We start from the raw sequence: 27,404 nt of genomic DNA, 5'->3' as shown, positions 1-27,404 counted from the left end.
TCTGTGCCAGGCAAATTAATGGAAAGCATACTTAAGAACAAAATTGCTAAACATATAGAAGAACAGGCCTTGCTGAAGAGGGACCAGCAAGGCTTCTACAAGGGCAAGTCCTGCCTCACTAACCTTTTGGAGTTGAGAGTGTCAACAGGCATGTGGATAAAAATGATCTGGTTGACATAGTATACTTGGACTTTCAAAAAGCTTGTGACAAAGTTCTCCATCAAAGGCTCTTGAGTAAACTTAGCAGTCATGGAATAAGGGAACAGGTTTGTGTGTGGATTGGTAACGGGTTGAAGGAACAGGAAATAGAGGGTGGGAATAAATGGACAGTTTTCACAATGGAGGGAAGAAAGAAGTGGGATCCCCCAGAGATCTGTACTGGGACCAGTGCTCTTTAACTTGTTCATAAATGATCTAGAAGTTGGGGTAAGCAACCAAGTGACCAAATTTGTAGATGACTACAAACTATTTAGGGTAGTGAAATCCAAAACAGACTGTGAGGAGCTCCAAAAGGATCTCTCCAAACTAAGGGAGTGGGCGACAAAATGGCAAATGTGGTTCAATGTAATCAAGTGTAAAGTGAAGCATATTGGGTTAAAAAAAAGCACCCAACTTCACATATACACTGATGGGGTCTGAACTGTTGGTGACTGACCAGGAGAGAAGTCGTGGTGAACAGCTTGTTGAAAAAGTTGACTCAGTGTGCGGCAGCTGTGAAAAAGGCAAGTTCCATGCTAGGGATCATTAGGAAGGGGACTGAAAATAAAAATGCTAATATCATGATGCCCTTATACAAATCTATGGTGCAGCCACATTTGGAGTACTGTGTGCAGCTCTGGTCACTGTATCTTAAGGACATTGTAGAACTGGAGAAGGTGCAGAAGAGGGCAACCAAGACGATCAGGGGCTTGGAGCACCTTCCTTAAAGAGGCAAGGCTACAGCATCGGGGGCCGGGGGCTTTTTAGTTTTGAAAAGAGGTGACAAAGATACAGGGCTGACAAAAGGAAGTACTTTTTCACACAGCACATAATTAATCTATGGAATTCTCTGCCATGGGATGTGAGAATGGCCACTAGCTTGGATGGCTTTCAAAGGGCCTTAAACAAATTCCTAGAGGGCAGGTCCATCAATGGCTACTGGTCTGGTGGCTATAGACCACCTCCAGGCTCAGAGGCACGATGCCTCTCAATACCAATTGCAGGGGAGCAACAACATCCCCTCACCTCTTGCCTGTGGGCTTCTCAGAGGCATGAAGTGGGCCCCTGTAGGAAACGGGATGCTGGACTAGATAGGCTTGATCCAGCAGGGCTGTTCTTATGTTCTTAAATACCCCCTTGCCATATTTGCTTTGCTAAAACATAAAGCCAACTTATCTTGCTGACATGACATCACCTGCATTTTGACTCGGGTGAGTGAAAACAGGCTTGGTTTGAATTCTAAATAACTGCTTGCACTAGAAACGGTTGAACACTTGCTTCGGGTGAGCAGGAGGTTTCAATCCTGAGCCTGGGATTTGTATAACTTGAAAAGCCACCTTAAAAGATATGAAAGAATAGAATGAAATGCCTAGAACTTCTTGTCTCAACTTTGGAGCTCTGCAGAACAAGTTAATCATACTTCATCATCCTCAAAAGGAATATTGCCATTCAAGAGTGTGTTCAGAAAACTCAACATTCTTTATCTTTGTCATTCTTATAAGAGGATAGGGTAATATTATCCCCAAATGGCAGTAGGGTGGGGGAAGCAGTAAGCTTTGCTGCAAGTTTCCTAATGAGTTCAGGACTGAGAAGGAATCTGAATCAGGGACTTCCTGATTAGCCAACATTGGAGAAGGAACACGAGAGACGTTACAGCCTCTTCTTTTATACTGTTCCTTTTATAAAGACTCATGTGCCAGGTTGATCACACCATTGTTACTGAGCAGCCCAGGTAAGGATGGATCTTACTACACATGGTTTCTCCTCTCTGATCATTGTGTAGACACTATCTGAAAGGCAGCTAATTTTTGCTTGGCAGCTATTAGAACTAGGCAACAAAGGACCTCCAATGAGATTTAATTCAATTTTGTATGGAATAAGTACTATCGTCTTTAACTATCGTATTGACCAGGGGGGCTTCTGGGTTTTCGTTTTTGTATATCTGAGCATTGATCATTAAAAAATAAGGTTTCTAAGATTAGCCAACACAGCTCTGCAGTCTGCATGGTGGCCTCCTGCCCACCAAGCATCTAAGTTGCAAGCAACGCTGGTGCTTTCATGCAAAGGCCCGATTTGCACTCTCTGGCTAAATATGTCCCCTTCTGATCCACTTGAGTACTTCTATGAGGACATAGATGTTTGACCTATTTTGCATACATTTGATTCTACAATGATTTCCGGACTGGCATATATCCTCAAACACATTGTTTGCCTCTTATGGTTTCAAATTATGCAATTTCAGGGTAGGTGGGTGTGGGGAGAGGAATGCTAAAGTTTTTTCTTAAAAAACAAACATAGAAACTAAAGAAATAGAGAGTAAGACCTATAGAAAGGCAACCTGGAGGAAGAGTAGATGGAAAAGGAAGCTGGAGAAGGAGAACCGAGCCCGAACCGGGAAGCAGCAGGGCCAGGGCCAAGGATGGAGCAGAGCAGGCTAAGAGGGCTGGGGGAGGGGCAAGAGGGAGCTTGTGGGGGGTGCTGGGGTCTAGATCCTGGACAGGGAATTCTGCCAGCTGAGGCTTCTGTTATCATTACAGCATTTGGATCTTGAAACCCTTCCGGTGCAACGATGGCCAAGAAGAAGTCATGGATCCACCTCTTGACTGGACCACCAGTTATTTGGAGGCAGACTTCTGAATTCATTATCTAAGAATCCATTTCCATGTGCACTTTTTGCGCGGTTCTGCTCCAGCTGAAATGTGGCCAGGTGAATTCTGCTCAGAGCTTGTGTTGGACGGCTGTGGGCAAGCGAGCATCATCAGGAACAAGGACACACCTGCTGCTGCACCAAGTCCAGAAACCGGAGGAGGAACACTTGGGTTTGGCGACACCACAAGGAAGAATCCTACTCGCATGTGGAGAGAAGCGGCTCAAACAGAGCTAGCAATGTTGGAAGATGCGGCCACTTGGGCTGCTCTGTGAGATTCGTAATTAATCCCCCCCCACACACACACACACACTTATGATATGAAGGCATGTGGATGGCTTGCCTGGCTTTGAAGCTGGCAAAAGCTCCAGGCCCCTGTTGGGTCGGACCATCTTCAATTCCCCCAAAGCGTTTGCAACCCAAAGAGAAACCAATTAGTGAAATGAGACCTCTCCTTCTCCGCTGCATTTATGAACCCACATTTCCCTGTTACTCCAAGCCATTTTTGTAATTGGTTAGTGGTATATGCACTTGCAGTAGTTATCTTTGGGGTTTGAAAAGGTTTCACAGTGTCTGGTTCCTTTCACTGATGCAGCTGTTGCTGCTGCAAACATGGGTAAGCCTTTGCCTCTGCTTCGAGAATCTGCCTCTTCCCCGGGTGATCGTCTGCAGCTGCTCAGCCTCTGGAGTTAAACGGCAGGGCTCCCCTTTAAGGCTTGAATGCATCTCCACAGCTTGCAAAGTTGGGAAAAGCGACTCCAGTTCCTCTTGCAGTTCCACAGCCTACAAGCCAGAGTCTACATACAAGCCTCTCTCTGGCTTGTACTCCAGTCCTTTCGAGCACCTGACTGTACTGCCATAGCTCACGGACAGTATCTGGTCACACTTCCCCCACCATACCTAGTCAAGAAAGAGCTTCTACTTACCAAGTGACTGTGTGTGCATTCCTAAGTATGCACAGCAATAAACAGTTGCTCATATTCCTCGGCTTGTTTACAGACTTTGTTGTTCTTTTCAAGGTATACAAGAGCAACACTGTCTTCTGCACAGCCCTTTTGGAGCCATGGTGTGTAATCCACACCAACGCCCAAGGAGAAGCTCCCCAGTGGGCGCCCAAGTTGGCTTTAACACACAAAGTACAAGGCAGAAAAAGGAGATACAGCACAAGCTTCCAACAGGAGAACCCATACAGCACTGCAGCGTATGATTCTCAGTCACAGATACAGCCAACACCGTTACAAGGAATGGTAGACAAATTATATCATGATACATCCATATGCTCTCTCTATAGAATAAACGACTCTAAGACATTACTGCAGTTGGGAAGTTGCTATGTGGACAATTGACTGGGAGCAACCTCTCCCCTTCCCTCCGCTGGAATGAATGGGTCACAAGAGATGGCACAAGGCCACGAGACACTCCCTTCCTTTTGGTGCCCAGGAGCGCCTTCCCAAAAGGCGCTCCTGAATGCAATCCTGCTTGCAGAGGTCTAGTAACACAAAATCCATAACCCTCCACCCAAATATTAGTGGAGCATGGGGAGAATAACATTGCTAAGGTTAATTTAACCTCCTGAAGCTCTAGTCAGCTGCAAGATAAAGCAATAAGAATATGGGCCAGATATACAGTGGGTTGTAACGGTCTGACTGGTGAGTAAGCAAATTTCTCTCTCCCACCCATTTCCCAGAGATTTCCCAAGGGTGCTGCATAAAGCAGGCCCTAAGGAGAACCTGCAGGAAGAGGACGGGGGAGTTGGGGCAGGACCAGAGATGTGGGCTGGCAGTGGGGCAACAAGGCTAACAGTCCAAAGGCAGGACCCACAGAACATGCACGTGTGCAAGAGAGAGAGCAAGAGAGGAGAGTGTGCGCGTTGTGCCAGCTTCAAAGCCATACAAGCCATTCATATGCCTTGATATAATAAAAGGGGTGTGGGAGGATTCTTGCACGCGTGTAAGAAAGGGAAGGAGAAGGGAAGTTTCAAAGGCCTATCCAGAATAACCAAATCCCGTGTTGTTATTTCCTACTTTAATTTCATTCAGGATTGTATTATAGTCTGGTCACAGCATCTCTAACTTAATCTCTGGGAGCAAGGAAGCGCCTTCGATTCCATGGCTCCCACCTCTCTGGACTTCCCTTCCCAGCTAACTCGGAAGGCCTCTCCCCAGGGCCTGATCGCGGCCTGCAACTCTCCCACTCCAAAAGGGGAGCTGACTCCCCGATAAAAAGGATGCTTCCCCCTCCAGGCTTCTTTCACTTCTTTTCGTTTTAAGAGTGGCCAAAGAATGCCAGCCAAATCCAGTTCTCAGAAGCTGAACTCAGCACTGCATTCCAGGCAACATGTGCCAGAGAGGTGAGCCGAAGGGACCAGTTTCTAGCAGGCCACCCAGTGCCTGCTGACTGCAGGGATCCTTTTGAAGAACCCTCTTCAAAGCAAGAGCCTCTTTGGCTCAACACAGGCTTATAAACTGTAGCGATCCTAAAGTCTTGCCAACACCACGTTGACCCTTGTAGCTTTCAGTTAAAAAACAATAATAATAAATCATTTGACTTAAAGCACCGGTATGAAGTCAGCCCTTGGATACCACAGAAGTCTACTTGCCCAGGTCAGGAATGCAAAAGCCGCTCCAGGGGGTGGGGGTGGGGGTTCAGCATTGCATGGTGAGCCAAACCGTCACTCCCTAGAGTTAAGATCATGACTCATGGTGTGAACTGGGCTTTCACACTCAAGCTCTTCTCAGTCCTTGGTGCACCATCAATGAGTTACCCACAAACCAAGCAAACCAGGATCTGATCGAACCATTAGTCTGTTGGGCACATCACTGAGTTGCCAGCAGAAACTGAGAAACTCAGGTGTTTGGCCTTGATTTCTGCAGTGAGGTCTGTTGGACAATATGCCCATGAGAATTTGCCGTGCAGATGCTGATCCTGGTAATGAACAATATCTAGACTGGCTCTTAAAACATCACATAAGAAAGACTACCCAGTGCAACAAAAGCACAGGCTGGCTGAGAAAGGGTGGTTCTTCTTGCCCCCATCCCCGAAAATAATCCCTCCCAATGCAGCTTCGGGGTTTAATACACAACCAAGAAGCAGCCCTGCACATCTGGCGTCTAAGGCAGATAATCCAGATAACACCCTTCCCAACCCTATGCACGGTTACTCAGAGGTAAGTCCTGCCATGCTCGGTGGGGTTTTATTCCCAGGTAAAAATGCAGAAGCTCACTGCATAAATAAGGGACAAACTGCTGCCCCTTTGACCCTGGAAGATGTGCTTTAGGGTGCCCCTCCCTGCTTAATGAGAGTGCCAGACCTGCAACAAACACTTGCTAACTGTAAGAATGAAAACAGGGTGAGGAGAGGGACAGAACTGGATGTTCAGGGCTTTGCCACTCTACATTTGAGCACTGCTTTTTTTTTTTTTTTTTTTAAAGGAAGAACGTCAACTTCTTGCAACAGTCTAATAATATTAGTCATTCCCAGAAGTTCAGTCTGGCGCCGTTTATTAAAGAATCTGCTACACGTCATTTCAATGACTTTTGGTCAATTCATAAACCTCTGTACAGAATAAATTAACTTTTCACCGTGTTATTTTGCCCATCCAGATGCATGAATAATTTTTGGGAAAACACACACAAAAGAGGAAAAAAGAGAAAGAAAAATCCCCACAACATTCACAGTTGCTTAGTTAATAGCACTACCCTCAAGCAACCACGTTACGATCATGATCCTGCTTCCAGAACTCTTCAACAAGTTCAATTAGACTTAAAATGTTAAACATTCTTTTAAAAGTATTTTAATTCACAGAAATGTTCTTTTTGGTTTCTAATATACAGTAGGTGGTTACTTTGTTTAAAAAAATCCATTTCTCCATATATTTTCAGCATCTGACTATACAACAACGTTCTATCTAAAGCTTTGCCAACATAATCCAGCCCCAGTTGCCTGTGCTTTAGGAATCAAAATTCAAAACAAAATAAAACAAAAACAAACCCAAAAATATAAAGATCTATCAACAATTTTACTAAGATCATTTTCCATAGTTCTGTCATGTAGATCAGGGATTCTCAGCCTTGGGTCCCCAGACGATGTTGAACTACAACTCCCATCATTCCCAGCCACAGTGGCAAAGACTATTGTGGATGGGGTGATGGGTGCTGTAGTCCAACATCTGGGGACCCAAGGTGGCAAACCCCTGATATAAATCATCCAGAAAGTGCAGTAGAAACACGAAAATGGACACAAACACACACGTATGCATGTATGTAGAATTTAGAAAGATTCATACAGAACTGACATGACTGTTAAATTCTATTTACAGAATTTGTTAAGCTAATTCCAGGGAGGAAAAGGATTGGATGGGATTCGTGGGGGAAAGCTTGGGTGCATCAGAAAGTCTTTTCTTCTTGTAGGAGAGGCTGAAACACCTAGAAATGGAGTCATTCGTACCTGCACACATGGAAAAAACTGCACTTTTTAAAACTAGTACAACTACATACACATACACAAAGTTAGCATAAAGCTAATTGTATTCCACTACGGAGTAAGGGTGGCCCTTCTCTTCAGAAGAACATCTGGAGAATGACACTTATCTCTGGACTTGAAGGTCAAAAGCCAAGGGAAAACAAGTTTACTATATCCAGTTGTAGTCTGACAAAACTGAGCATACCAAGGTGGAAATAAAAAAAGATACAACCCATTCAGGTACACCTAAGCTGGAAAGCACTGACTCTCAACTGCCTGACGAGGAGTACATGCGAGCTCTACAAAGACTGAAGGATTAAAAGAAACCTTACGTCATTGGTCTACTGGGAAGGAAAAGATGGCTCCATATTACGTGTTCAACACTATACACACTTACAAAGGGAGAGCAAAAACCCAAACCAGGGGTGGGGGGTGGGGAGACACCCAATTTTGACTATAATCCAAGTTATTATTTATTTTTAAAGAAGAGACTTGCCTTTAGGAAACTCTGACGTGTACATAAAGTTTACAGAATTCCTCTGCAGCTCAAAACCCTCACAAGAGTATACATCTGTTGCTACAACACGCCCCTCTTCAACTGAGAGTTGGTTCAACAGAAAGATCTTAGCCATGCTTTTTTTTTAAAAAACACATTATGATGTTTTACATTTTTAGCTATTTTGCGTGGGATAATTTCCATAGCTTTATTATTATCATTATTACTTTTAAAAGCACAGTCCATTCCTAAGCAGGTTGCATGAAAGAGTAGGTTGGGGAGCAAAACATCCTCTTTCAAAAGCTTGTGGTCTCTGATCTACTTGGCAGGTCTTGCAATTTTGGCTGTGGAGGACCCTCACTCTAGTCTAGAGCCTTCCTGACAGGTTCCCCTGCACTGGGGAGGGACAATCCGACTTCCACTCTCCTTTTCCCTTCTGACTTTTGAATCCGGAAGAGACACTGATATACAATTTGGTTAGCATTCGCTAGACTAAGACAGGATTTCAGAGGGAGAAGGCGTCTCGGTTGTATGCATTTCTAGCAGGGACCATACATAGGTTACACAGAATTCACTCACAGTTAGGGTTTTGGTGGAGCTAAAGGGTAAATCATAGCAAAGTGGTTAGTGAACAGTAGCGCTCCCTTAAGGGAGGGGGCTAGTAGAGAGACATGTACAAAGAACTGTAGCAGGCTGTATCAAGGACACGCTGAAAAGGAGGAGGGCAGAGAAGTCCCAAGGGATGGGCACAATTTGGGGTGGGCGGGCTTCTTCCATTTTATTTTAATTAAAAACAAACAAACCAAAAACCAAAAACAACCACCCGGCAAGGAAAAAGGTTAGCTCCGCTGGAAACAAAACAAAAAACAAAAAACAGGGAGTGGAGAAAAGAGTTGGATTTAAGTACGTTACAGAAACCGCCTCTGTTACTGAGGGGCTGCTACAGGTCTATGAGCTGGTCCACTAGCAGAAGAGACCTGGCTAGGTTGGGGAGGCTGGACTCAGGACTTCCACTGTTGTTTCTAGAATGCCCACCTGGAAGTGCGAGAGAGAGCAATTCAGTATTGCGCAAGAGACACAAACGAAAAGTTAGTTGTTGTTTTAAATTTAGTTTTTAAAAAGGATGCTTATAAGCAAGCTAAAAGGAAGAGCAGGGTAAAAATTAGAGAAAGCAGTCTAGAATCTTGGCAGGCTTGGATGGGTGAGAATTACCAAGGTGGGCACAGAAACTTGCCAAATATACACCCTACCTTTGCTGCATGCAGATTTCCCGGGCTTAAGGAGATTCCAACCACCAAACCTCTTTTAACTGCTCCCTTGCAGGAAAGGAAGCCAGCTGGCAACCCATCATCTATGATTTTTATTCCATGTGTAACACTCCTTAGTGAACAGGTAGGGCAAGGGCTCAGGCCTGTAGCTTCTCCCCATTACGCACAACAAGCAGCCTAATTCTTCCTCCCTTCCCAAAGGATGGGCTTTAAAACATCACTCAAGGGGATACTAAGAGGATAGGACTCATCACCACAACATGAAGTGAAAGCCCAAGCAAACCTCTCCTTCAGCTCGGAGGAGACCCCAGCAGCTCTTCCCTCGCTGGTGGAGAGGAGGGTCAGCTGCCTTATTTTCTGTGCTCTTTTGCTGCCATTATAAACCCTTCGGGGAACAGGAAAGGGCTGATGATGGTGGGAGAGATGGCTCTTGCATGGGGATGGGTGCCTTTGTGTGCGTGTGAAGCCTGGCAAAAGCGGACAGGCCAATCTTTGGGCCACCAAATCCAGGTTCAACAGAGGGCTTTCAGGTCTGGCCATTTAGGCCTTGATTTTAACAAACCATATGATTCAAAGCAGTCCCCCTAACCACAATCTCTGCAGCTCATTCCCTTCTTTAGGGTGGAATTAAAAAGAAAACACACCACACTATCTCTCCACAGCTACAAGCAGGACCTAAATGGGCCCAGGGAACACGGGTCACCACCATCAGATAGCAGCAGAGGACTCAACAGTGGCAGATCTAGAGCGATTCCTCTCTCCTTGGAGGACCTACACCCTTGCCACAGAGAGAGAGAGACGGAAGTCAAGGGTAATTTAGTGTCAGGCATGATGCAGAAGCCAAAGAAAGTTGGGCTCACGGGGGGGGGGGGCATGAAGACCTCATAAATTTGCATCTTGGTTTCTGGTTACAGGCCAGACAGGTTACCATAAAGACGAGGGCTTGAAATCTCAGGTCATTCCAGACTGCCTGCTTACCTTGTGAATTTTTGGATATCAACACAGGGATGGGGTCAAACTCATCTTCTGCCACCATTTCAGAGCTCTCTGGGACATCGAAGCCCGATATAAGGTTAGTATCTTCTGCAATGCGATGGGGAGGATGTAAGTGGGGAAAGGAGCAAAAAAGATAGAGCAGAGAAAGCCAGTTAGAAGTCACCAAAACAACAAGATGGGCAGTCATGTGTTTTGCTGCAGGAACAGCACAAAGAGCAGGTGGTTAGAAGTTGGCAGGGCTGGGAGGGATCTGCTGAGTTTTGAGTCAAGAAAACCAGCACAAAAACGCAGAGAAAGCAGGAAGAGGAAAGTGGGACGAAAATATGAAACATAACACGGAATGGGAGAAAAAGAAGCAAGAGGCACTTTTGTGGGGGAGAAGATAGAAGCCAGGCTGCACCAGAGTGTTAGGAGCGAGGTCGGTTTTCTGGCCACTTGGGAGGCATAGCCAGCAAAGGGACAAGGAAGGAGCAGAGAAGGCTTTGGGCAGGTGCACTGCCAGGAAGACTCACACAGAAGCAGCACCAGGGAAGCCAGACGCTTGGCACTTCCCCGAGAGATGGAGCCCTGTTTTCTGCTCCTCCCATGCTCATGCAAGCAAGGATGGGCTATGGGCTGACTGGCCAACCCACACACTTTAAAAAGGGATGGACAAGTGTTGTTCCAGGTAATGTGGGGCCTCATCACCAGGAAATGTCAGCTTTAGTGCAGATTCTGACAAGAGACTCCCGGCCTCTTGACCTCCTTCCTTGAAAAAGTTGTTGGATGAAGCTGTGAGGTCTAAGCAGCAGCCGCAGCGAGCGGACCTGTGATCCTGGGACGCCAGGGAACTCGGGAGCTCTGGCAACTCCATCGCCCCAGGATGCCAGAAGCAGCCTGGGCGTGACTCTGCATCCCCCCAGCCTGGACCCCGGCCAGCTTCAAATGCAGCAGGGGTATACTCGTGAGTCAAATGGGCTGTAACCCAAAATTTGGCTTTCAAAAAGCCAAATCTGGCAACAGAGCTCTGCACACCAAGAAGGGAGACAAGAGCAGGATGGGGAGAAAACGCAAGAGACGTGGCCAGTGAGAAGCTGCACATGAGCTTCAGAACAGCATGGGCCCATTTGGGGTCCAAAAGGCAACATAGAAAACATTGACATTAAGAACGTTGACCACCTACAATGAGTAATGTTAGTCTCAATATTGCTTAATACAGAAGTTCTCCAACATGGGTCCCCATATATTGTGGTACTAGAACTCCCATCTTCCTCAGCCACAATAGCACTTATAGCTAAGGATGATGGGAGTTGTAGTCCAACGACACTGGAGAGACCATGTTCGAGAACCCCTGGTTCAATAGTATCTAATCTTCATCATAATCACCGGTGCCACTAAGTAAGAGTTACGTGTTAAAGCCCCAAAGGTCTACAAGAAAGGAGCCCTCTTCAAAATGCCACTGAAAGCAAACATAAGTTACAACACGTGTTCCCTCCAGAAGAGGAATAATTTCTATTGCCAGAAAGATGTACAGGTGTCCTAGACCCCCCTCTTTCTGGTGCACAGGATTAAGCAGATCCCTATGCAAGGAAAAGAACATGGGGTGCCCCCAAATATTCACAGCAAGCAGATTCCTCCCCCTCCCCACCAACCACATCACTGGATCAAGCCTGGGGTTTGCTGCCATCCAATATCTCAAAGACCAGGACAGTAACCCCTGAGCATCCTCAGAAGGAACAAGGAAATAAACCCTGTTGAACACTGGGAACATGTATAAGATCAAGCTGGAGCCGGTCCATCAAAATAAACAGACAGGATTACTTTTTGCCTCTTGCTCTGCAAAAACAATGCAGCTATTAACACAGATCCATTCATACTACGACGACGACAACAAAGACGACGAATATTTATATACTGCTTTTCAACAAAATTTCCCAAAGCGGTTTACATAGATATAAACAAACAAAATGGCTCCCAATCCCCAAAGGGCTCACCATCTCAAATATCCACATGGTCCTTGCTCAGTTCACAGCCAGCTGCTTATATAAAACAAGGAAAGTGCACCTCTTGCACAATCAATGGATTTAAGAGTTGCCCACTATGAAATGGGAATACCGGAACTTCATGCAGTTATGCATAAGTGGAATGCCTTGCAGCAGCTGAATGGGAAAGAGCAAGCACTAACGAAGGTGGCAAGTGATTAATTTATCTACTGCCGGCCATGAGACACCGTGGCACATTACAGGATAACATGAGCAAGAGCTGTTTAGGAGCAACTTCAACAGGACTGAAAGGTGCAGGCTGGTAGCCTTGCATATCGGAACCAAAGGATCCCGCTACTGACAATTCAGGGCTGTTCACCTCTCTTGGCAGCCCTGCCCCAAGAAGCTTACATTTAGAGGGCAAGAAGGAGGACAATGCAAGAGAAATGGGCAAAGTCGCAGCTCTGGGCATTGCAGTTCCCCCTACTAGACGACCCATAAGAATCTTGGCACTGATGTCACCCTCCAAATATCTAGAGAGCTTGCTGGAATCCCTACAGCACTCAAGGAAAGGCCACATTATCACCGCTATATTGCAGATGGAGGGGATGAGCAAAGAGTGGCTTGATTGAGCCTTGGAGCTCCTGCATGCAAAGCAGACACTCTCCCACTGTGCTATGGCCTCACCTCCTAAGGGGAGCATAACTCTTACAGCAGACAGCCACTCATCCAAATGCAAACCAGGACAGACCCCTGCTTAGCAAAGGGAACTCTTCATGCTTGCTATGATAAGATTGGCTCTCCTCCCCTGACATTGTATTGCCAATAGGAGGTTCATCGTCTGCTATTCTTTACTTCTCACATGAAACAAAAGGTTTAGTAATATAAAAACCATGCCCGTCAAGTTTTTCGGGTGCAGTTTTACATAAACAAGACACAACACAGTACTGCTTTATCTGACATTTTCTTATTGTTTTGATTATTTAATGAGTGATATTATTATTCATGGTTTTCTATGGTATTAGCCACCTTGTGCATTTTTATTAAGTGCAAAGACAGAGAGAAATAAAATGACACCACACACACACACACTTCCTTCCTTCCGGGAATGAAGAACCAGAACATTTAAACTGGATCCTTAAGCTAGTACACATTGGTATTGTACCACCAGTTTCACAAGCTTTCATTTCCAGGACATCGTCTGTCCCCCAACCCAGATACAATCAACTTCCGTGAGTACAGTATATGCTAAAAGATGCTTTACCTTTGTGAGTTTGGGATGAAACTGCGAGAGGAGCAAATTCGTCCAGAAGGTCAGCAGCAGGATTAGGAATCAGAGCGCAGTCAAGCAGGGAGTCCTCCCCAGTGACAGAATCTGACCCCCAGTTAAGCAAGCGACAGCGTCGGCAGCAGAAAACAGCACACAGAACAGCTGGTTAGCGGTCTCACCTGGCCAGCCACAGTGTCCCAGCCCACCCTGAGCCCTTGACTAGGGCTGCTGCCTTAATTGAAGTGGAACCAAGTCCATCATTTCTGAATGGACTCAACACATCCATGAGGCATTCAGACTATTTCTTTCAGGCTAAGGACAAAGCAAGAGTCATTTTCATTGACATTTGAAATGCAGAGAGGAATCTTCCTGTAAGAGTGTCCAGCTCACTTTGGCCAAAGCCAGGTCAGATGGCAGGTCAACCAACACACACATTAGCCAATGTAGCACCAAAGACCTTAAACGAAGCAAGTTGGAACTTTTAAGTTTCTGTACTAGAGAGGATTCCTCATTATATCAAAAGTTCCTTCTTTAAAGTCAAGTGAACTTGCAGGAAGACCACAGAGCTGGGACTAGACCGGAGCAGTAGGCACGCACACACACACACACGCTCACGCCCTCTAATTTCCCACTGGGCCAGACTGCCCTCCTTGCCCGTGTTGGCTCAAGGGGCCCCACCAACCTGCTCTGTTTGAAGCCATGGAGTCTGCCTGTGATGGGGCCCGCTGGAGCCCAGGAGCCTCCAGGCCTGGTATAAGGCTCTCGACCGCTAGGTCAGCTTTTCCTTTCCGAAGGCATAAAAGAAAAGAGCAGAGCACAAGTCAGACTTGTTAAACGCAGAAAGAACAGGAGCAGAAACAGAGATGACAGAAGCTTGGATTGACAGGCTTGGTGCCACTGGTTGCAGAGAGAGGCTTTACATCAGGATTCCAAGCCCAGGCTAGTCTGGGTGCTAACATGTCGTAGCTGCCCTCCTGTAGACCAGGGCTGCACAACTTGGGCCCCCTGCAGTGGTTGGAATAGAACTCCCTTCATCCCCAGCCTCAGGGGCGAATAGTCAGGGGTGATGGGAGCCACAGTCCGGCAGGTGCAGCAGGGCCCAAGGTTTATTAGTCCCAAGCACAGGCAACCTGATCAGCATACTAGCCCAACTCACGGACAGATCTGTGTAACCCCATTTTGTCCTCCTGGGGTCGAGGAGGCTCCACTCCCATATGCCACTAGCAGGGTGGGGGCCATTTCCTTGGGGCGAGAATCCAAGTCACTGCAATATGCAAAGCCTCATGGGTGGGGATCTTTCCACCGCCCAGCTATGAAGGTGAGCAAGAGTACAGTGGGAAGCAAACGTACAGATGGCAGCTTCGGTATTCATGGAAACATCCAACCATTATGGCCTGCTACAAGCTTTAAAAAGATCCATACATAACTCATAAAGGAATACTGTACATCATCTTTGAGAACTGTGGACGTCTGGTTAGCAACATCTTATCCACTTGAGAAAGAGACGTTGAAACAGTCTCCGTTGTGGTGTCTGTGGACCATGTTCAGTGGCTGAGGTTTATGTTTCCATGTTAAACAGCTACACATTGGGTGGTTTTAGAGATTCACATTGCATGAGTTTTGCTCTGGGCGGTACTATCCAGGCAGTGTGTGCACACGTGCATTCAAAATGGAGCCTTCCTGATTCGACATGAGTGGGATCTTAAATTAACTGAGCGGACAACAAAAAAACTTGTGAGCCCACGCTCACGCCTTAGAGGGAACACTGGTCCCTAGTGATTTGGTTTAATTGTTAAGTTCTGGTTCAAATACCTCGTGGCTTAGGTGACAGATTATTATTATTCATTCGATTTCTATACTGCCCTTCCAAAAATGGCTCAGGGCGGTTTACACAGAGAAATAAAAAATAAATAAGATGGATCCCTGTCTCTAAAGGGCTCACAATCTAAAAAGAAACATAAGATAGACACCAGCAACAGTCACTGGAGGTCCTGCGCTGGGGGTGGAGAGGGCCAGTTAAGAATAAGTTACTTCCTCTACAAATTAGTAAGAAGTGATTTAAGAACCATTCGCTTTAGCCTAGATTGTGAAGTTCATTGACTTAGAAACCTAAAGGATGCTCTTTCATCCTGGTGGAATATTGACATGCTTTTCAAGAGAGCTTAATAGAACAGTAATAGCTCCTTTAAAATAAAAAGATTAAAAATAATATTTATTTATTTGAGTGCTACAAGCAAATAACACAACGGAAAGTTTTAAAGCTACCAACTTAAATTTTTGTCACCTATGAGAGTGACTAAAGCAAGCTTCCCCAAACTGTGGCCCTCCAGATGTTGCTGAACTACAACTCCCAGCATACCCAGCCACCATAAATTGTGGCTAGGGATGCTGGGAGTTGTAGTTCAGCAACATCTGGAGGGCCGCAGTTTGGGGAAGCCTGGACTAAAGTAAGGAGAAATGTGGCAGCCTGGAAAATGCACGGTCTCTGCCCCACACACCATCTGCCATGTGCTTGGAGGGTCTAAATTCAGAATGTCTTGGAGCTAAAACTGGACAACACAAATAGAGGCCTTAATACCTCAGGCTGTTAATCAGAAAGCTGGCCATGTCTGCCAAATGCAGACACGGGAAAGAATGCAGCCCCACAGAGAAATCCCTGGAGAGGAGAAGGGGGCTAGCATCCTTGGTTCTAATGGATTACTTTGACCCAAGTTGAAAAAGATCCATCCAAACGAAGCTGCATTCCTATGGACTTACGCTGGATGCTTTACTAGTATTGGGTTTTAACCAGGCCAAAACAGCACTCAGGCAACAGATTGTAGACCTGGAAAGGCAAGTAGAACAACCCCTCACACCCAGAGACGTTTGTTTGGGTAACCAATCCTTTAGCCTTAGGCCAGCCAAATATTTAAGCCGAAATCACAGAGTTGAAATATCAAAGGGCATTAACATTAGCTCGTTGTAACATTTTATCCATGGCTTTTTTCGGAAGGAAACTTTAAGAAAATTCCTTATGCAGCTCGCCTCTGCCCATATGGTGTGCGTGCCATCGAAACAGCTTATGTTTTTTGTTATATTGTCATTTTTATAGAAATATTCCTGCCCAGTATATATCACCTTTATTAATTAATTTTCCAGGCCATACGGATCTTTTCCATCTTCAGTATTTACTCTGTGAATAAAATGATGTAATTTCTTCTAATGTTGCCAAATTTTGCTTGTCTGCCTGTGGAACTCAGCAAGACCTGATTGCTCTCCCAGAATGATTATTGGCTGTTTGTATTGAGATCTGTCTGGTCTGAGACTGTAATCAAGCTGACTACCACAACTTCATTCTGCTGCAGGTGTAAGATCTGGCCCAAGTCTCTCTCTTGGGGTGAGCAGAGGAGAGAGGAAGACAGGTGAGTAGGAGAACCAAGGTTGGAAAACCAAGTTCTTGGCCTCAGGTGCAGACAGGGAATTTCAACAGCATGCTCCATTTCTCCCCCCCCCCCCCCCAAGATCATGCTGCACAACCTGGGTCCCCGGCTGGCCTCTGCCCACATTTCTGCTACAGTTCAAACATGCACTGCTGACAGGTCGACATGCAGGACAGACACACGCCAGAGAGGCTTTCGGGTTTTACCATTCACAGCATCGGAGGTGCTACCGAAGGGATCAGCAAGAGGCAGGATATCAGGGAGCAGAAGTGCAGGCTCAGGAGATTTGAGGCCCTCAATCAATTTTTCTGGCAAGGGGGCAGAGTGGGGAGAGGAAGGAAGGAAGGAGGCAGGAAGGAAGCAAAACAAAACAAGGTTGGTTAAAGCAGAACACAGGTTGTCCAAAAGGGTAAACTGCTCCTCTAATAACTAAGACTAAGAGTGACATTTTTATCATATTATACATGCAGAGCCGTAAATATTGTATTTCTTGCCTAGAGGACACAAACATTTTGGTTAGAACATAGGAAGCTGCCATATACCAAGTCAAACCATTGGTCCATTTAGTTCAGTATTGTCTACACAGACTGGCAGCGGCACCTCCAAGGTTGCAGGCAGGAGTCTCTCTCAGCCCTCTCTTGGAGATGCTGCCAGGGAGGAAATTTGGAGCCTTCTGCTCTTCCCAGAGCGGCCCCATCCCAAGGGGAATATCTTACAGTACTCACACATGGAGTCTCCCATTCAAATGCAAGCCTGGGTGGACACTGCTTAGCAAAGGGGACAGAAGAACTTATAGGGCAATGAAAGAGTCCTCTCTTAGAGAGCTCACAGACCTTCCATGACTCACTGTTCAACAAGAAGCTGACACGACTATTCCAGAAACAAGACGGTGGCCAAATAATGTTGGGCAGTTGTGCCTGTTGTTCCATGGGAGTTGTTGACCACATCAGACACGTTAGCATCCCTACCCTAAAAGAGATCTAGCTGGCTTGAGAGAGCAGGCTCAGAGGCACATGCCACCCCTTCAGTCAGTCAACAGGCAGAGAGAGAAGAGGAACAGCAGCCAAAAAAAAGGTGCATCATTCACATTATTTCCCCCCACCCACCCCCCAGCTCTCAGGCCTGGGATGCAGCAAGCCCCAACTCCAACATACTTCTGTGCCCAAGTCGGGTTGCAGGAGCTCCAGCTGAACACAGAGCATCATGAACCCAGACCAGTACACAGCACACTCCAGTTTCTGCGCAAGTGCCTTGTGTTAGTGGACAAAATCTTTGCAAATGTAGCATGCTTGAGATGAGCTACCTCGAGGGTGGGGTGGGCTGGGGGCAAAGCGGCTGACACCTGACTGAACAGTGCCGCCCAATACACATGGCCAGGAGAAGAACTCAGAATCCAGCTGAACTGGAATTCAAACCATTGGGCAAAGAATGAACAGCCCATGCTCTGGGATCCCAGAGGCATAGAAAGTGGTCTTCACTTCACTTCTGCAAACCCGCCCCCCCTCCCCACCCTCAAATCTGGCAGTGTTGAGCTATGTTGCTGTTAGGAACATAGGAAACTGCCATATACTGAGTCAGACCATTGGTCTATCGAGCTAAGTATTGTCTTCACAGACTGGCAGCGGCTTCTCCAAGGTTGCAGGCAGGAGTCTCTCTCAGACCTATCTTGGAGATGCTGCCAGGGAGGGAACTTGGAACCTTCTGCTCTTCCCAGAGCGGCTTCATCCCCAAAGGGGAATATCTTGCAGTACTCACACATCAAGTCTCCCATTCAGATGCAACCAGGGCAGATCCTGCTTAGCTATGGGGACAAATCATGCTTGCTACCACAAGACCAGCTCTCCTGTTTCTGATGGCGTGTTTGCACGGATGACATAGTGCATGGTGGGCTCCAAAGGGGTTTATTGCACACACACACACTCTCCCAGGTGGGGGGCCAGGTTTGCCCTAGCATTTCAGAGCTTTTGGGTCAAGACGTTTCAACATCACAGACACCAGAGCCACACTGTGCAAGCCTGGCTGACGTTGATTTCACGCAGAAGGCAGATCCCCTCCTCTTTCGAGTGGAAGGGAAGCAGCTGCACCTGCTGTCTCCAAGTCAGCTCTTGACTTTCCCCCCTCCTCTGTCACAAAGGAGAGAAAAATCAAGCCACACATCTCTTTTTGTGACCCTGAATCTCCCACAAGCCAACACGAAATCTCTGCCTTTTGTCCCCCCAAGCCCAAATGCATTATGCATTATGCAAATTAAGTTCCTGGAGGTCTGCAATTAGCCAATTTGCATTAAGCAGGCTTTGAATCTCACAACAGCTGTGTGCAAATTCTTCCAGGCTGATTTGGCACATGGACATGGAGAAACCAAGATCTGCAGGAGAGAAACAAAGAGATCCCAGAAAGGAAAACTTGGAAGTGCACAGGGCATCCAAAAGAGGTCTCAACTGGAGAGGTCCTCCAGGATCAGCGCTCTGTCCATGCAGAATCTGTTTGCTTCCCCACATGTGGCCAAGTGTTGGCTTTTAAGGAAAGCCTTTGAGCTCACTTACTGCAGCCTTTGGCATTATGAGGCTTTGCTAATGGTTTATTGTGTTCTGTGGCTACTGAGTGACCACTTTTAAAGTTTATCCTTGTAAGTCACTTTGAGCTTTTTGTGTCTCCCAGAAAAAGGCATGTTGCATGTACTTTAAATAAAGAAGAACACACTGTCTGTGCTGTCTATACCAGGGATGATTCACCTTTTGTGCCTGTGGGCCTTCCAGATCCTCAGGCATTACCTACAGACCCCCGCCTCACCCCACATATATTTTCATAAGGCACTAGTATGAAGCAGAGGTGGAGGGCAAGGGACACAGGATAGTTAACTCCACTCTGGTGTCTCTTTTCAACCGTGAAGGCAAAATTAACATGAAAGAAAAACAAATGACATGCTTTATTTGGCTATAAATTATTGTTTTGGGGAGCTGCCTCCAATAATATTTTTAATTTTCCACAGATCACTTGGTGTTCCCCACAAAATGCCCAGGGACCCCAGGTTAAGAATCCCCCATCTATACATATGGAATTAACCTCTAGGTCATTTCTTTTTAAAGCTACATACCTCAGGCTTTCTTTCTTATTATAGAAATGAAAATCTACAGGTGAGCCTTCAAGAAAAGTCAAGCTAAAGTTAGAGTATGAATGCAAAAAACAGACACACATTTGCAAGCACACATCTATCACAGAGGCAGAAGGGCGGCTTCCATAGAGTTCACTTCATGCATACACACTTATCGGCTTACTGGTCATAATTTGTGGTTTTTGAAACATGTTGCTTATAAGCCAGCCCCACCATGCCCAGCTCCCTAGTCAGGGTACAGCCCAAGGGACATACAATAGTTTGGAACTGCTGCTCGGACCCTCGGTCCATCGAGCTCAGTATTGTCTACACTGACTGGCAGCAGCGTCTCCAAGGCTGCAGGCAGGAATCTCTCCCAGCCCTAGCTGGAGATGCTCTGTCAGGGATTGAACTTGGGACCTTCTGCATGCAAAGCAGGTGGTCTCCCACTGAGCTATGGGTCCATCCAGTTTGACAGCCTCAGGTCTAGCTCATTCTGCCTGCTGCTTCTCTTCCTCATTCCAAAACAGAGGCGAACTTCAAGTGTACCTATGTTCTTCTTAGGAGGGCAACCAGCCCTCAGAGAAGCTTTCAGTGGGCAAGGATTACGCCTCGTTTATCCAGCATGTGATCTTAAATATTAATTAAAATCTTTTTATTACACTCTCAGAGAGAATTTGGTTTCTAAACCATCCCTTGCCATCAGTATGCTTCAGCTAAAGATCTAAAACAAATATGTAAACATCCCATCAAAGATCCTGAGCGAGGTGGGACCCAGAAGCTCAGCCAAAGTGAATTTCAGCAAACCATACTTGGAATCCTCAAGATGCACCCGTCAAAAGAGAGTCAAAACTTGGAGCATGCCATGCACACCTTGGAGGATATTACTCACTCTTCAACCAGGGAAGGAAAGAAAAGGAGCCACTGTTTTCAATAAAGCATACAGCAGCACAGTCCTTTTCTTCGGACATCAGCTGGGGAAGGAAAACTACCTAGTCAGAACCCACACAAAGAGCCTATTTGGACCAGGAATGCAAAGGGCCAAGGAGTACTCCATGGGGTCTTCCCAAGCGACTGCTCTAGGGCAAAGAGGCAGATTCCACATTTAGCCCTACGGGGTGTCAATGGATCAAAAAGGTGGGCCATGCATTTTGCAAGTTCTGCTAAAACGGAATAGATTAGATCCAGCCACTACATTGTAAAGAACAGCAGCAACACTTGTACAATACGAGGACTTTTTAAAAGAACTACTAGAGAGGGTGGTAAATATGTCATTCCTACACAAATAAGTTTAAAATCTCAGTCCAAAACCTGCACCAAGGGAAGCTGAAGTCTGTAATGTGCAGAAATGGTGCAGAATCTTGTGTTGTGCAATTTCATCTGCAGTTAATTTTTTAAATACAGTTTTATTTGGGCTTTGCAAGAGCACAGAAGCCTTCTCCTTAAGTCACTGAAAGTCAGGGCCACTGAGATTTCACCGGCTTGGCCCACACGCGGTTGCAAAGATGTGCTTCAAAGCCCGAGGACGAGAAGCTCGCTCTCCTCTTTAGGAAAATGAAAACAGATGTTGGGGAAGCGGAGTTCTGTGCCGAATACCATCGGTCATCCAATTTTATTTGTGAAGCACCGAAAATCAACAGGCACACTTCAACAAATCTTGCATTGCTTCTGCGCTCTGTGTTACTACTGAAGCACAATGCGCAGCCCTGCCAGAAAAGAAATCACTAGAGAGCGGGGAGGAAACACCCTGGGGGAAAGGCTTGAGAAAGTTGCTACAGAAGGATAGGCTGGTGCCAAGGCATTCTGCAATGAAGGGCTCAGGCTGGGGCACGCAGCTCTTCGGCTACTCAGTGCCTGCCACCTTGCCTCACGGCAGGGCCAGCACTGCATGGGGGTGACCTATGAGTGGAGCAAGACCAGCGTCTGGTGCATGGAGCAAAATAAAATGCTCTCTGACAGGTCAAGTGGTGAAGCCAGCAATAAGCTTATTAAAAGGAACTGGGCTCCATTCCACACTAAGGCATGGAAAGATAAGTGCTACAAGCCTGAACATTCCAGTATTTTAAACAGACGTTTGGCTGCCTTTGGCCTTCTCACCAGTCCAGCTTCAGCTCAACGCCTATTCGTGGTGGTGGCTCCTTGAATCGCAAATACCACCACAAGGGGATGCCAAAGGAGACAATTTCCCCAGAAATGTCTCCTGTGGAAACTCACTGGAATGGGGGAGAAGCAGATCAGAGCATTTCCATGTGTTTAATGCAGGGGTTCTCCAACTTGGGACCGCCAGACCTTGCTGGACTTCCAACTCCGACCCATGGCCACTGTGGCTGGCAATTATGGGAGTGGAAGTCCAGCAACATCTGGGCATCCAAGCTGGAGAATCCCTGGATTAATGGTGTCCAATGTTCAGCTGGTTCCATGATTCAACCACTGCAATGTACTGCCGCTAAAATTCAGAACGAGACACAAGGCTCAGTCACACCCCAGATAGCTGGCTAGGTCATAATTCATCATTGGTTTAAGAGACAACTTCACCACTATGTTCCTTCATAACCTTAAAGAGTGACCAGAAAGTCTGACTTAAGCCCACCCCCACTATGTGTCAAGTCAAGACACATGAAAAAGGGCCATTGGAGCCAAGACCTTTAAGTCCATCTCGCTCTGTCTTGTCTACACTGACTGGCAGCAGCTCTCCAAGGTTACAGGCAGGAGTCTCTCCCAGCCCTACCTGGAGATGCCGCCAGGGAGGGAACCCGAGACCTGCTTGCAAGGATGCAGATGCTCTTCCACTGAGCTATGGCCTCATCCCCTAAGGGAAAAGTCACCTATCCAAATGCAAACCAAGGTAGACCCTACTTAGCTAAGGGGACAATTCATGTTTTTGCTGCCACAAAACCAGCTCTCCTCCTATAGACCACAGACAACAAGGGAGCGTAGAGAAGCACTGAAAGACCATTTTATTTAAGCTGGCTTTTGGTGGCTGGGGAGAGGGCAGGATGGTGCTCAGTCATTGGAACTAGGAAGTGTAGCAATTTATATATTGCTACCTGGGCCAAGACCTTGGGAGACTGCAGGCTATATACTCAGTATTTGGGCTAAGTTATTTTTATCCTGCCCTTCTTAAAAAGAGTGCAGGGTGGAATACATATTCCCCTTGCCCCCACTGAATCCTCACAACCAGGTCGGTTAGTCGGGTCTAGCAAACTTCATGGCTGAGTGGAGATTGGAAGCTGGTTCTTCACACTCCCAGCCCACTCTAACCACTACACCCCACTGGCACTCACTGGATAAGTCAGATTAAATAATTCATGGCTTGCTCATTTGGGAAGGAAAGAAATCAGACAGAGTCTTTTTATATTTGGCAAAGCAAGTTCCATTCCTAACTCATGCCCAGGATCAAGGCCAGGAAAACAAGTAAGATTCTCAGGAGCAGCACCACCCCATATTTCGGCACCAGCCTGGCAGAAGAGCTGAATCGATACTCCAAAAAAGCTACCAGTGACACATTTTAGGAGTCCTGGAATTTTCCCAGCTGGTCCAATCCCCATCAAGCATCAAGGTGAATGCGCCATTCCCAAAGGTTCCCACATACTGGAACAGTTGCGCAAACAGTCTGAGGCAGCATATAGGTCCAGTTCACTTATTGAACATTTGCGGGGAGTGAGGGGATGGATGTGGCATGGCCAGCCCGACTGCACAGACCACCCAAGCTGCACTGGATGTGGCAATACTTTTAGTGCACAATCCAAGTGGCAAATCCTGGGATTGTTTGCCATTTTACCCTCCAGATATGCAAGTTGCAGTTACCTGGTGTCTCTGACAGTGGAAGAGGAATGAAAGGATCAGGAACAGCCAGAAGTGGAGGGCTAGAGTCCAGAATATCTTTTGTTTTTTCAGCTGGAAGAGCAGCAGGGGAAAGGAAAGAAAGAGAGAGAGAGAGAGAGAGAGAGAGAGAGAACACAAGATGTCAGGCAGAGCACAGGAGACAGCAAACAGACACTAAAGAGGCATTCAGGAGTTGTTTAGTTGCAGCCTGCATCTTGGCGTACCACTGCTCTGCTCCTCTGCTTTGCCCCCTCAGCACACTGCCATTATTTCTGTCCCGCATGGCAAAAAGGGGCTGCAAAACAGACATGAGAGAGGGGTTTCTATCCAAGGTAACCCAGCCACCAGCAGAACCCAAACCAACAATTCCTCTTCCAAGGGCATCAGGACACACCGCCACCTCCACGCAACGATTTATTTATTTTATTTGTTTGTTTGATCTTTATACCGCCCTTCTGAGCTGGCTCAGGGCGGTTTACAATTAAAACAGAAATTATTAAAAACAATTAAAACAGAAATACAAATATAAACCACCAATTTAAAAACATCTTAAAAAACAATTAAACTATCAAAACAATTAAAACCCTGAAAACCAGGTTAACATTAAAAGAATTAAAACGAATTAAAAACCCTGAAACGCTTTGCATCATAAGGGTCAGGTTCAAGAGTCACAAGACCCATTTACTTTGCAAAAGAAAAGAAAAAGAAGAAGCTTACAGAACTGTAACTATAGCTCTTCCAGATGAGTGCGGTCCCTAGGCTGAGGAACCAGGACGAAGCGCCTGGATTCATCACTTTGTCCTTTTAGGCGCCAGCTAAAGAGCTTTTTTTGTTTACTCCGGCCTTTTAAATTTTGATTTTTACTTGCTGTTTTAATGCTGTGTTGTGAACTGCCAAATGGTGAGGACAATTTGTTATGTGGCAGGTAACAAATAAAAGTGCATTGATTGTTATTTATTATCATTATTTAAAGGTCATGGCCTAGTCCAGGGGCAGACAACCTTGGCTCTCATTCTGCTGCTGAATAAATTGCGGCTGGGGGTGATGGGATCCGTAGTGCAGCAACAGCAGGAGCTTCAGAGCATGAACCCATGAAGCCGGTCCACTGGCCCACCTAGTCCGCTCCTATCTGCTCTCTTGGGATTTCCTTTTAACTGGAGAGGCCAGTGGGGCTGAGCCTGGCGTTTTCAGCATGCAAAGCAGGTGCTCTACCGCTACGCGATATCCTTCCAGCACGAGGATGTGTAAGCAAACACATCCAAAAGGTCTTCAGCAGTTCCTCAAGGGCTGCCGCCTTCCCAGGTGGTCTCGGCACACAACAAGAGCCTCCCTCCGTTGCATAAGTTGGCCAGGTTCTGCAGAGACGCAGCCAAACTTCATGGAGGTCAGATGGGGCTAGATCAGGGCTGGACTCTGAGAAGGATCAGCATCTTAGAGAGATGCTGCTTAGAGAGCTTAAACCGCTTAGAGAGCTTCGGCTATAGAGCGGTATATAAATGTAAGTGCTATTGCTATTGCTATCTTTGAGCCAGCAGAAGGAACTGGAAGTTTTAGGGTGGAGTTACCGGACAGTTCAGTTGGAACTGAGTATGAGCTTTAAGCCAACCCCCAGTTTCTGTATTCACTGGACAACTTTGCCTCATAGTCCAACAGCTCATCCCTCAGGAGGAAAAGGGCCCCCACATTCAGCCACCTTCCCTCTCTGCTTTTCAGTGCAGCCCCTTCCTGCATTTCAAGAAAAGCACTTCAGGAGTGTGGCGTGAGGGAGACGTTTGTGGAGCTGGACACGGAAGTCTTGAGGCAGGAGCTCCAGGGCTTGAGGCTGGGAACAAACCCAGGGAGCTACTTGGGACAGTGTGCATTCAGGCTTCAAACCCCTCTCCAGAGTCAGAAGAACAGAGGGGTGTGCAACAGTGCAAGTTGCCTAGGATTGTCAGGAAAGAAAGAGGCCCGGTGGTTGCTAGTGGCTGGGCCTGGTGGAAGGATGCCCAGTCTGGCTCTCTGCCCTGGCCTGGTCCAGCAGGCAGACATCCACACCTATGGAGGTGCCTTACACAGAGTCAGACCACTGGTGATGACGGACTACAACTCCCATCATCCCCAGGTGCAGTGAAACACAGGAAGCTGTCTGCTACCAAGCCAGACCAGTCTTGCCTACACCGACTGGCAGCAGCTCCCCAAGGTTTCAGGTAGACGTTTTTCCCAGCCCCACCTGGGGGAGCTGCCAGGGACCGAGCATGGGATTTTCTGCATGCCAAGCAGATGCTCTGCCCCAGGCTACGGCCCCATCCCCATCCCAGGAACTAACCCCAGGGACAGAGAACACACCCTCTCCAGACTGGGATCTGCATACGGCCCAGCCCCAACGCAGCTGACCACTGCGCAACTCAAAAATCCTTGCACCCCACCAGATGCCCCCCCCCCCCGCACACACACAACTCTTCATTTCAGCCGGGACAGGATTCAGGCTGACCAGAACCAACCAATTCCACTGGGAAAGCCCCCTGTACTGCGTGGGTGGAGCTGCAGATCAGCCCCCACGCACCCCCCACCCCACCCAGGCATACCTGGCACCGGTGCAAGAGAAGACGAACCAAACGCATCTGCCTGCGCTATTGAAGGTGCTGGCTGAAAGCCTGGGATCAGGTTCTCAGTGGAGCTGCCGAGCTTCTCTGGCGGTTTACCTGGAATGCCAAGGATCTGTTTACCAAGGGGGCCCGGGCATGGCGACCCACTTGCGCCCACTTTCGACCCATCCCCGTGCACTGCTCTCGGCAAGCCAGAATGACACCCTGGCAGCCACAATATTTTTAGGACAAGAATCTCAGACTGTTTAAAAAATCAGTTGTGAAATTGTAGTGTAGTTGTATTTTACTGTATTGTTTTTTAAAATTCACTTAAACAGTTAAATTTATTTATTTTGTGTATCATTGTTGTATGCAATGTTTTAGTCAATGACCATAAATATAACAAACTCACTCACTCCACATGGCTTCCTCGCTACAGCCACAGACTTCAGTGGGCCTCTGCTCCGAGTTAGGGTTTTGTTTTAGTTTCAAGTGAACTGTAATCATATTTTTTTTTAAATAAATGTTTTTCTGCCATTCTATGACATAAGCTTCTTGGAGGCCCCTACAAAGAATAAACTACTTTCAGTAGTTTTGGGAAAGGTTTAGAGAAACAAAAGTGGAGAAGGCCTGCTGGCAGTTATAGCCACCCCAGGCAGAAAGGCAACAGATTTGTATTAACAGACCGTATATTCCGGAGAGTTGTCATGCGACAGTGTTTCTGATTAAGCATGTCGGCACTGAGCACCAGCAGGCTGCACAGCACCATGGCTAGCGGACTCCCAGGAATATACATGTCTATTTTAGGGGGAGCTGGCCAGCAAATGCCAGATGTGGCCAGTTGCAATTATTTGCTTCCATACTTGAGCAGGGCCTAACCAGAAACCTCCTTCCTCCTCTCCTAGAAAACAATACCGAAGACTTCAAGCAAGTACAGAAGCCTTGAGTTGACCTCGGATTGTAATAAAACAGGCCAATTATTCGTTGTTGGGCTATGAAGGCCAGCCTTTAAGATGCTTCAGCAGGGGATGGGTGCTGCTGCCACACTGAGAAGCCCCCTGGTGTTCCTGGTTGACTCGGGAGGAAGTGGGGGGACCTCCTGAGAGTGAGCTAAGGGGACCTTTTGTTTGACCCCAACCTCCCCAGCCACAATGGTAGCAGGGCATTCTGGCAGGGGATGATGGGAGTTGCGGTCCAGCAACATC

General features: G+C 46.8%; 1 protein-coding gene across 6 annotated transcripts in view; it reads right to left on the bottom strand.

Moving 5' to 3' along the window:
• Positions 1-6,328: 6,328 nt before the first annotated feature.
• AAK1 (AP2 associated kinase 1) overlaps positions 6,329-27,404 on the bottom strand; it is an 87,807-nt gene continuing 66,731 nt past the window's right edge. For 2 of the 6 annotated variants that reach the window (XM_053269190.1, XM_053269189.1), the window contains exons 16-22: positions 26,200-26,316; positions 23,615-23,704; positions 16,923-17,024; positions 13,980-14,093; positions 13,292-13,402; positions 10,049-10,153; positions 6,329-8,837 (exon numbers count right to left, since the gene is read on the bottom strand). In XM_053269190.1, the coding sequence (XP_053125165.1) occupies positions 8,743-8,837; positions 10,049-10,153; positions 13,292-13,402; positions 13,980-14,093; positions 16,923-17,024; positions 23,615-23,704; positions 26,200-26,316 (734 nt within the window). In that variant the 3' untranslated portion in view covers positions 6,329-8,742. The remainder of the gene's footprint in view (positions 8,838-10,048; positions 10,154-13,291; positions 13,403-13,979; positions 14,094-16,922; positions 17,025-23,614; positions 23,705-26,199; positions 26,317-27,404) is intronic. The other 4 variants (XM_053269191.1, XM_053269192.1, XM_053269193.1 and 1 more) reach the window with 4 other exon arrangements.

The sequence above is a fragment of the Hemicordylus capensis genome, chromosome 8 (assembly GCF_027244095.1).
Source record: "Hemicordylus capensis ecotype Gifberg chromosome 8, rHemCap1.1.pri, whole genome shotgun sequence".
Taxonomy (NCBI): Eukaryota; Metazoa; Chordata; class Lepidosauria; order Squamata; family Cordylidae; genus Hemicordylus; species Hemicordylus capensis.
Note: the sequence above shows the minus strand (reverse complement) of the source record. Positions and strands in the feature narration are given on the sequence as shown.